The 11,799-nt window shown below is 40.5% G+C and overlaps 1 protein-coding gene across 1 annotated transcript; it reads right to left on the bottom strand.

The window, feature by feature from the left end:
• Positions 1–2,352: 2,352 nt before the first annotated feature.
• On the bottom strand, positions 2,353–10,862 carry slc25a33 (solute carrier family 25 member 33). Its single transcript, XM_083919334.1, has 7 exons — positions 10,695–10,862; positions 8,213–8,386; positions 6,784–6,861; positions 5,531–5,631; positions 4,534–4,600; positions 3,498–3,778; positions 2,353–3,395 (listed from the first exon to the last, which is right to left on the bottom strand). The coding sequence occupies exons 1-7, from the start codon at positions 10,733–10,735 to the stop codon at positions 3,196–3,198; spliced, it is 942 nt and encodes a 313-aa protein (XP_083775460.1). The 5' UTR covers positions 10,736–10,862; the 3' UTR covers positions 2,353–3,195.
• Between the last annotated feature and the right edge of the window lie 937 nt (positions 10,863–11,799).

An 11,799-nucleotide genomic window follows, 5' to 3' on the forward strand; every position in this document is an offset into this window, starting at 1 on the left:
GCCGCCATGCTCAAGTCAGAGGGAGGGAGAGAGAGCAGCCCGGAGCTGAGCTGTTCTCCCTGCGGCAAGCAGGGGTCACCACAAACCGCAGCGCTGCGTTTAAGGCCGTTAGGGTTCTCCTCATCAAGGGTCGCCATGGTCACCATCGCGGAAGACCATCGACTTCCTGTCTGACGGCAGATAAGCCTCTGGAGGCAACATGGAGTCATTTATGTGTCTGAATTTTACTTCAAAAAGACAACACAAACCAGGGGCGATTCTAGAGTATGTTGGGGCCAGTGGCGGAATAAGGTGGTCAGGGGCCCCTAGGCTACTGTTTGTTTGGGGCCCCCCACATTATTAATCATGCGTTATCAGAAAAAGAGTTCCCAACCTTGAAAAATCCTTTCAATTTAGGAATTTACTCTGTTCTTTCAGTCGTGCTTTTCTTTTTCGTGCTCCACTATCACATTTCCTTTCTGACATTTTGCCGCTGTACTTTCTAGTAACAGTGAGTGACGTATCATCTGGCAACAAAACTGACCGTATGAATCCGGCCACATGATGGCAGCTGATTGGGTAAATGTGTCCCGTATCTTTCCAATCAGTGACTTAATGTTTCTTAGGACCCCAATAGGAGGCACGTTTTTTCCCCCAGTGTAGTAAATTAAAATAGTTGGTCAATCCGGGGCCCCTGCACACCTGGGGCCCTTGGGCCAGCCTGTGCATTACACAGAATGACCCAGGATGAGGGTTGATAAAGGTCAAAGGCAGGAGTCAGCAGACACTGTGTTGTGACTGGATGGGAGAAAAAACAAAAAACACTTGTCCCAAAACAATAGCTGGCTCCTTTTTTATTAAACAGCTGACCCAAGTAGAATGTCATTGTTAGGCCATTTATATAAAATAAAGACATGTTCTTATATAAGATATTACAATTGTTCCCAATATAACTAAATACTTTTTGATCCAATTTATTTTGAATGTGTTGTAAAGTAGTAGTAAAATTTAGGCCACCACGGTTTCATATATTTTAAAACTAGGTTTTGTTTTCCATTAGAAATTGTGTAATGTCTTTTCAACTTGCATGTTGAATTATGACTAAGTTACAGTTTTATTAGTGCCAAATACCACTTTGTTACTATCCCTGTAACATGGTTCAGGGGGGAAACACTGTGGAGGCGCAAACATATGTAGGCCTAAACATATTAGACAGATAAGTGGCCTTTCTTACAGCAGACTTTGACTTCTCGTAGTGGGAAAAGTACAAGTGTTACTATATATCCTGTATCATATATAAACAATAATAACACTAAAGCCTGGGAACCATACAAATCTGCTAAGCTCATGTTTCATTTGCTCTGTATTTGTGATGCCAGGCTAAATGACACTAACAACGGCTCATGTGTCCCAGCGTGCACTACCAGGAAGCTGTAGCAGTTACCTTGAATCCAGTCATTATTTAGGTCCTTTGTTACACTGCTACAAGACAAAGAATTTCCTGAAAGGGCCTATTGTTGCAATTACATTCAGTAACCTTTGCTTTTGAGGAAGAGAGAGGACACTGTGGTTGGATCACCCAGAAATCACATAAGGAAGAAGACATAATAGCGGATTCCTGTCTGAATTGTGAAATTACTTTACACACACCAAGTGACTAACCCAATAAATGTCCCGAGGCGCTTTTTCTTTTCATATTTTCCTGTCAGAGATGACTATGATTTCCGTGTTCCTTTTTTGCATCGTAACCAAACGTGTTTGCATTTTGAGTACCTCATTTGTGTCTGTGATGAACCACGAGTCATCCGCAACAGAAACACAGGCACTGGCCTAGAGGGATTGAAACGGAAATGAAAGTCAAATTAAATCATGAAAACTGGCTCCGGTCTGACAGAGAACTGTGACTTGGAAGATTTATTTTCCATGCAAGCCACAGAGGCACAGAAGCAACGATACTAACTGTCCTGAAAAGGTCCAAATCCAGGTCTAAACCTCAATCCAATGCAGGATTTGTGGCAGCTGACAGAACCTGTGATCCCTGAGCAACTTGACAAAGAAAAACAAATTGTCTCAATGTGTTAAACTTAACATTTGTTGATGATTACTTATGCATCCAACTTATATTTGTGCTTTATTTAGTTAATTGTGTACACATTTGCTTTCACTTGGGCATCAGATAATCCTTTCTTATCTTGCTCTTTTGCGATTCAATGTTGTAAAACAATAAACCATGAAAGAGTCCAAGGGGGTGAATAGTTTTTATAGGCATGATATGTGGAAGACTTGTTTCCAGATCTGTGACTGTATGTGAAGCAGGCATTACTGAAAAAAAACAGTAACACATTCTTCTCAGCAACTTACAGTACATGGGCGATTTGAAAACATCCTAATGTTCAATTGTAGCATAAACAGACTACCTCTTGTTTGAAGAGAAGCGCAAAGGAGAGCCTTTACTACACTTCTGTGCACCCTCCACCCGTGTGCGTCCATCACAGTGCGGGTGGATTTTCGTTTGAACAGAATCATTAGATCAGTATTCGGGTCAACCTCCAACTGATGCGTTTTATTGAGCCATTGGTCAAATAAGCATCCAAGTTCTCATATTGTAAAAGGTGACGATCTTTTTCAACAAAGAAAACATACAGATGTGTCTGTATATAATGTGTATATATATATATATATTAATGAAAAATGTGATACATTTCTGTTATTCAAACTTCTAAACCAGCACATTGTATTTGTGAAACAGAAATCTCAAAATGATCTGTGTGGTCATTACATTGCAATGAACAGCACTATTGCTAGCACTTCATCTGAATTACTTCCCTTCATTAGAGTCGAGTCGACCTGCACAGTCATGTGTGATGGAACATTTACCACTGATAAAAGGAAACAAACACTGTCATAAGATAACAAAACATAAAATAATTTAGTTAACTTAACAATAGTCCTCTAAGAAGATGACCTTTTTTTCACAGGTTTGGAGTTTCAATAAGTACAACTTCAATTATTTTTGATAAACTCCTAACGACAAGCTTTCAATAAAATAATGCGCTCAGCTCTTTGGATAACAGTACAAACTGCTTCAGTTCCACGCTAAATGTCTCTGGAGCACCACGTAAAAAAAAACCATATGTGCTGCATTCTCAAAAGTCTTTTGGGTTTGGTGTGGCCTCCATTGTTTGTCTTGAAGATCCCAACTTTCAAGTTTTGTCTTCACTTGGATTCTCCCAGCAGATGGATAATGAGTTCGTACGTGGAGAGGACGATGGCTGTGTTAGGGATTTGTCTAATTAGCTGTGGAATGAGTCCTCTATAAAAAGCTGCACAGCCCTCCTCCACCGCTATCAACCTCCCCGTCTGGAAGAAATACTTGTACTTGCTGCCTTCCTCACGCAGCCTTGTGCGAATGACCTCTGTTGAGACAAAAATAAAAATAAAGGATCAGTCATTTAAATAAATACTTCTCTCTGACTCTGCCGTGTTGCAACAGACAAACAATGGATGTAAGCTTTTACCGTGTGGATAAGCTATGCAGGACGCACAACCCTTTGAAAAAGCAGCTGCCATCATCAGACCCAGGAAGTCTGATGCTCCTTTCTCCTTTTCGCCATTCGGTGAGCTGAATTGGCTTTTGGCCAGGTGTTTCTTTAGTGACTCGTAGATGAGGAAGCAGATCATGGTCTCAGAGATGCCGGCATAAGAGGCAGTCAGGCCTCGGTAGAAGCCCCGAATCCCTTCAGATTTGTAAACATAGCGGGCACACTGCAGTGCATTCATCTTCTTTTCTCCTCTGCCTCTAAAAAGTGAAACAGGTCAGACTCATTAGTGGCAAAATCACATTCGGTGGGGGGTGTATAACTATTTTAACGGTTGATCATCTTATCTTTTTTCAAATCACGCAGTCTGCAAAAACAATGACTGCTTATCACAAGTTACAAGAGCCTGACAAGTCCCACAAACAGTTCAAGCCATAATTTCACCTTGAAAAAATTATTAAATTATATAAAATTGGGACCTATTCTTTTCTGTTTAATGTGTAAATGATTAGGATGTTACATGCTTCCTCATAGGGCTGGACGTTGACTAAAGTTTCCTTACTGGGTTGAAAGAGTACAACTAGTTTAACTGTATTTTGTTTGAAGTTATTCAATCATTTCCCCCCTCATTCACATTCATGCCACGAGTTTGTGCTGCAGGACAGGTGTTCTTTAAAGAGGGTGAACAGACTTGTTCCTAGGTCCTCACATGATACTACTGCCCTGTACTTGGTAATGTAAATATAGACTCTTCTCCTGCGCACAGGATAGTGCGTCAGCACTGTGTATTTATGGAGCTGGGTCACACGCTCAGTCTCAAAAGCGCCATAACCGAAGGACACTGCCGTGAGGACGAGCCCCTTTCAGAGGTCTCTGTTAAAAGGTCACATTACATGGAGTCCCTTTCCACCCACAGAGTCTCTAGAATAAGTCAGATTGTTTTACACAGATCCAACATCCAAAGAGCTAGAACTGTAAGCACACACAGGACAAGTGAAATTAAGAGTTTACACACTTTGCCTCCAGCTGCATCCTGGTCTTGACCATCCAGATGGGGTTCATCAGAGAGTTGGTAACGAATGCTGAGGACAGGAGACAATAGAAGCATATTTAGTTTTACAATGTAGTCCAACATAATATTCATTCATCCCCTCAGTGAAACTCATAACACAGCTGTGAGGATCAAAGCGCTGTTGATGCACTCTAATTAACTGAAGGGAATTACAGCAGGATCAGAAAACAGCAGCACCTGTAAAAAACACTGCCTTGTAATAAAGATGACTTTTAGGTTCATTTTATAGACTTTGAATTGGTTCATGTTGACATTTAATCATTTTATCCACACGGTAGACATAACACATAAGATTTAGAACTTATACACTAATAATTTCAGGGCACTGAATTGCATAACATTTTACAACTGTATGTAACAAAAGATTAACATGAGCCCCTTTTATTACACGTGCTGAAATTACTTAGTGAATACCTGGAGGAACTGCATGTAAAAACACAAATGTTTGCATAATTTGGATCTGGCATTAAACGGACTTTACCCTGCCTGATCTCTTGTACAATGTCCACCTAATGTCCAATTGAGCACATGTATTAATAAAGTTAGCCAGTAATGGCTGATGTCAATCATCAGACAAAGTCAAGGAACGTCAAGAGAGTCGGTTGTTTATGACCAAATTGAGAACCAGCTACATGATCGCAGCGTTCTTCCTCCTGCACTTTACTCAGGCGTCGCCCTTAAACACAGTATTTCCAGTAAGTGAGAACACGTTTCCTTTTGTGTGCTACATGGGAGAACGGGCAACTTCGGACAATGTCCTGACCTCAATTATCGGACATTGTCCAGTATATGTATGTATGTATGTATGTATGTATGTATGTATGTATGTATGTATGTATGTATGTATGTATGTATGTATGTATGTATGTATGTATGTATGTATGTATGTATGTATGTATATATATATATATAAAAGAAAACTGCTATGCCGACTGCTCACCTGCAACACCAGCGGAGGACATGTGCACCACTCCACTATTAGGCACGAACAGCCCATTGAACTTCTCTTTAGATTTTGAGTATGCAGCAAAGTAAATGGCTCTGAAATACAGAGAACAAACTGGTAAGAACTCTACAAATAAGCAGCTGTAAAGATGAACACACGGTGATGAAATATGAATGCATTTTCAATATGTGAATGTGTTTTTTTTAACAGCTGGGCAAGTATGCAAATGATTGCATTTGGGCTTGTGTTGGCCTTTGACAGAGTGTATCCAGAGCAGTCTCTTTCCCAGCTCCTGCTCTCTCTGCTTGGCTTCTGGAACAAACTGTCACTGCACCAGAATGGGCTGAATAAGCATTGGGCACCAGCGATGCCCACAGAGCTACTCTGAATATGAGCCTGTCCATGTTGGCCAGTGGAAGGGAGGGACAGTGAAATTACTGGGCAAAGGATTGTGCAGCGGCTACTCATTAACCATGGGGAAAGTATACGTAACCTTTTTCAGTTTAACAAGTATCAAAGTCTAAAGCAACATTTTTAGGCAGATGTATCAGGACTGCTTATTTTACGGTTATATTACTGTTGTTTAGAAGAGTTTACTTCTAACATTATCAACCATGAGGAAACATGTCAGAGTACTATTTGTTGACACTAAAGATAAAAAGAGGGTCAAAATGAAACTTTACACTGTGTACCTACATAATACTGAGCTTTTGTTTTCACCATAGCCAAATCAATTATTATTCAGCCACCGTCATCACTTTGTTTGTTAAACCCTGTGAGACTTAAAACCTCAAACACAGTTCCTTATTTGTTCTTTATCTCGTGTGTCTTCTCGTGTTAAGAACACACAGACTCAACCGTTGACTCTGTAAGGCTTCGGACAAACCCGGAAGTTGTTGGCATGACAACAGCTTCCTGTTTATACGGTTTGTGCTTTTGAGCCATTAGAAGTTAAAAATATAAACACAGTCTCTTCTTTATTTGCTGTATTTGGTTAGCGGGAGTGCTATAATACACTGTCAAGTGTCCTGATGCATGAAAACAACAGACTCTACTAAGAAACCAGCCCCCTGCTTCACTCTGTGGCTATACAAGGACACTTCATTGTACATCAAATCTAACCTAGACACCAACGAGCAGGTATTAACACAGAGACTGCCACATAGTTTCAGGACTTTAAAACAAAACTGCACTGGGTAAGGATGGCGGGGGGATGTAGTGGAGTGTAGACACTGATTTCACTGTACCTTGAGGGGGCCACGCCAACGAGGTTCGGCCCCAGACCCCGGAAGAGTGATTTTGGTCCCTCTTTTTCTAGAATTGATCTGAAACAAAAGTAAAACAACCATCAAAAACAAATACATTTAACAAAGGTTTATTCATAATGCAAGTTGAACTGTCTCTTCAAATGTTACAGCAAAGGGCTGTGCAGGATTATTCCCTTGGATCTATTGGGGAATGAGTAGGATAACTCATGCAATCGTTTTCTGTGTTACATCAGTCCTGTCCACTTGAACTTTGCATAAGTTTATGTGAAACTCAGTCCCATCTACAGTGCTTGGCTTGTCACGTAGGCCACATCTCCACAGGGTTTTTTATAAACTCTTTGTAGGTAGTGAACTTGATTCTCCAGACGACAGTCAGGTCTGCCTGGGGCCCCTAACAGGGGAGGATACAACTGCAGATTGTGTTGCTGCCTGTAATGCAAACCTCGTTTCTGAAGCCGTTCACACATTCCACCCCTCTCTCGCTGGTGCGTGACACCTCTCAAACAGCAATGAGTTTGAAAACACAAAGTTATCTATTATCTACTTTCAGGTCAAAAGCAGTATCAAATATAAGCCTGTAAATGCAAAGACAACTCTGTAAAAGCCCTAAAAACTCAATTTGCATCAGCTAAAGAGAGTTGAAAATCTAGAATAATGTGTAAATTGACAAAAAAAAATACTTGTTCTCCAAAGACAAATAAGTTGTCTTCAGGTAGGTAACTTAAACTTTGATAGATGACCAGTCTAGGCAGGTCAAGTCTGTGACCCCAGTCATATGAGTGTAATATAACCCCCCAACCCCACCGCTGCATCTAGTCCTTTCAAAACTGAGCAGTCATAAAAGTGCTGCTTTCATAGACACCACACACACACACACATACAGAAACGTGTTTAATGCATGTCTTAAGGCCTGGTGGAAAATAAAGTTGTGGGTTCTTCCAAACGGCTGGTTAAAGACACTAAATATGTGCAGAACATTGTGTACTTAATCCTCACTTTATGTAGGACAGGATTTAAGGCCTAGATTTTAGGACCACAGAGGCAAAAAGCAAATGACAGGCTGTCCAAAGTACTTACACAGACTAAATCACAAGAACAGCACAGGACAACTATTCTAAACAGAAATTGTTATTTTTTGGCTGATTTGCCCCAGCAACACTGGAGGCATGCAGATGTTTTCCCCAGGGGTGAAACTCAAGAGGATGACAATAATTATGAAAGCAACCAGCTAACGATCATGCAAGTCCCTACAGGGTCGCCCATATAAACAGCAATGTGCGCCGACTGCGAGGAGGGAACACAATGTACCTTTGTGGGTAGGGTGCAGGTGGAATAATACCTTAGGAGATAGCCTACACAGCATACTGCAGCACGGTTTGCCTTACAACAACATTAACAATCATCTTACCGTAGGACCTGCAGCAGCCCCGGTGCAACAGTCCCTGGTCGGATAACCCCAGTGCCATTTAGTGTGCCCAGCTGGACCTGGAAGACGGGTCGGAGGGTGAGGCCAGAGGACTGCAAGCGCGTCTTCAACACCTCCAGGGGGCAGGTCACGATGGCTCCCACCGTACCACTACATCTGAAAATTGATTACACAAAATGAAGGGTTATAAGTCTTTGGATGTTTCAAACTGAAAAAATAGTTTATATCTCAATAGAACACGTGTATGTAACCTGTAAGTGGAGTATTATTTGCAAAGTTACTCATATCAGCTTTGACCGGTGTTCTTTAGTCAAAACAAAGCTGAGGAGCTACTTCCAAAGTGCAATGAACAATTATGGTCAAAGACCAGTCTCAGACTTTGCAGTGGAAATACTCTGACTTAACCAAGCACATCTGTTGACCAGAATTTTTACAGCTCAGACTTTATTTGCACCCGGACAGATTGATTTCCCCAATGAAAGATTGTTGTTTTTAAGATGGTGCTTTTTGTATTTTAGCATAGAAAAATGAAATCATTATTTACAGGTCCTACTTGTACATCCTCTACTAACTTGTCTATAACCTCGTCAGTGACACGCTTAGACGTCTGAACAGATTACAGTAAGCCTCTGTACAGTTTGTGTCTGAGGGACAGTCAAACATCTCAGCAAAAGTAACACCTGACCTAATTATTCATTCACTGATCACTTCGCTTCACAAGAGTTTAATTATTTAATTAGAGCTACAAGAAAGTATTCTCTGTATCTATGTTGTTCCACATTGCATAACCTAATTTGACAAACAAACACATCATGCAACCATGTTGAAATACTGTGTTGTGGTGTTATTGTGGCCATGACCTCTGATCACAATAAGATAAGAAATCTAGGGGCATGGGTGCAGAGTGCGGGCCTTCTGAATTGACGAGCACTGGGGGTGGGGGGACAAATAGGACAGGTCCCCATCAATATTTAGAGTGTGTGCATTTGTCCCTCGCAGTAAACCATAAAACTAGCAGAGAACTTCTATTGTGAAGTGCTAGTGCAGTATGCAACCTAAAAAACCAATGGTTGTAATCTGCCAAACATGGAAAGAATAAGTGACTTTGGGGTTTCACTTCAATAGATTAAATAAAAATATCAAATTCTGTTCTATTACAGACCAATTTAGAGCGAGAATAATAACTAAAAGGGTGGAATTCCACTTTGTTTACTACGACAGAGCATCAGGGCACTGTTCTGAAAATTTGAGAATAAAGTCATAATAGAATAGGTTGCTTCAAGTTAGATTATTACTTTCATACTTTAAATTGATGCATGTGTGTTTTGGCAGTATGTGCCTTTAGTATTAGGCCTATAAACATGTTTGGGGTTGGCCAGAGGCTGTCATATGAGTTCAACTGGTTTCTCTGTGTTATTGTTAACTCAAGAGGTAACACACATTTGCATCTGTGGGGGACGATTTACTACAAGTATTAAGACGGCTTATGGTGTGATTCATACAGGATACAGTTCAACTAATAAAGTGGTCAGCACCCATAACAATTTATCATACATGTGACTACTTTCGCATTTTAAAATCGTAGTAGAGCTAAAATTATCAGCCAATAACCTCAAGGTTCATCATAACACTTCAAGGGTAAAATGGCGTCATTTTAAATATAAGCCACTGTTGTTTTAATCAGACATTAAACATCACCTGGGAGCCACAAAGCACATTATCATATTACCGGCCCAAATATCATTAAAAGGTTTTTAAGTTGCCATTTTCGACCAGATGGTGGCTGAGCTGCTGTGCTCGCTATCATGAAGCCGCTATTGTTGGTAGTCTAGCTTCACTGTTATGTAACAGCGCCGAAGGACACCACCGCTAAAGCACGACTGTACTCGTGACTGCGCCACTCACGGGCTCCAGTTACACACTAGCACGACTATTTTAACACGACTAGTGTAACATTATAGTCCAACACGTCGCGTAGTTACTCGTGGCACGAACACGACCACCAAGACCTTAAAAACTATCAACGATAGCATGCTAGTTAACGGTAGCTAACATTAGCAAGCGTTAGCACACATCCGCACGGATGTACAGATGTTCATTGTCCACGACAACAGCGTTACCTAGGTAATTAGTTTATGATGTAAAAGGCTAACACAACCGTCGGTCATTATTTCCAGTTGCTTTACATAATAAGCCAGTTTGCTACTGAAGGACACGTAACCGACATAAACCGAGCTACCGTTGCTATGTTAACGTTACACTCGACAAACTATGCTAACATGAGCTAGCTCGCATTAGCATGATGCTGATGAAACAAAAACCTTAGATTAGAAAGTAATGTATACCCGATTTCATAAAGGAATAAAAAAAAAAATCACATGGAAAAAAACGTGTAACCAAAGGTCGTTGAGTTCGCGTTATTAATAAATTAAGATGGAGGCGGTTAGCAGTTAAAGTGACTTACCCCCCGGCGAAGAGGTTTAGTAACGTGTCTTTCTGTGCCATCCTTTTCTTTTTCAAACAGCCACCATACTCGAGTTGTCACCTTTGTAAAAATCGAGTATCAAAGAGAGGGAACAGAGTGTTATGATCCCGGTGTGCTGCAGTTTCCTCTGTCTCTGTACCGGCTCGGTGGAGCTGTCAACGCAGGGCGGAGCGGCGGAGGTGACCTGATGAGCTGGTCACGGCTGACGTCAGAGGGCTGGACGGGGGCGTTGTCCGTGACGTAGGGACATGTGCTCGCCACCGTGTACTATTGGTCTTCATCTTCACGTTGTTGCACAATTATTGCCAGCAACAAAGCTTCAGAAAGCAAGCAGGAGAACAACACTTTCAACAACAACTCCCTAGCCTCCTCCTGACCTTCACTAGTTTCATCTACACGTTCACCTTCTGCAGAATTTACAACATCATTATGATAACTACAGTAAAAAAGGTGCCATGCATTACAAAAAGAGGCTGAAATGTCTGCAAAAACATTTTCTAAAACAAAAACAATATGTAATATTTTCGCATTTAACTTTTGAAGCAGATATCCAATGCTTTCTGAATTAGTGACACACTTTAGAGACTTGCTTTTATGTAATCTATCTGTTTTGTTTTGTATTTTTTTTGTACCTTATCATCTGTTCATTTAATTTTTATTAATTATTTGTTGTTTTACCCTTGGTTAAAAGTGTCATATCGTGCATCACACCTTCTTGATGTGTGTGTATCTATATCTATATATATTAAATTCAATTTTATTTACAGTGCCAAATCATAACAAAAGTTATCTCAGGACACTTTACAGAGTAGGCATAGTCTACACAAAGACAGACAGAGAGACACTTCAAGAGATGCAAGCAACCACACAAGTTACAGTAACTATAATAATATCTATAGAAATGGGATTATGACTTATGTGTTATGGCAGTTAATATAGCAGAATAGTAGAACCAAGCACAGCTAAGGCTAAGCTTCATATATATATAAATATATATATGAATATATATGTGCTTCTGCCATTGCTTCTGCCGTCAAAGCATTGTGTATTATTTGTATGTAAAGGTGCTATATAAATAAATGTA

Source organism: Echiichthys vipera (assembly GCF_963691815.1).
Source record: "Echiichthys vipera genome assembly, chromosome: 9".
Taxonomy (NCBI): Eukaryota; Metazoa; Chordata; class Actinopteri; order Perciformes; family Trachinidae; genus Echiichthys; species Echiichthys vipera.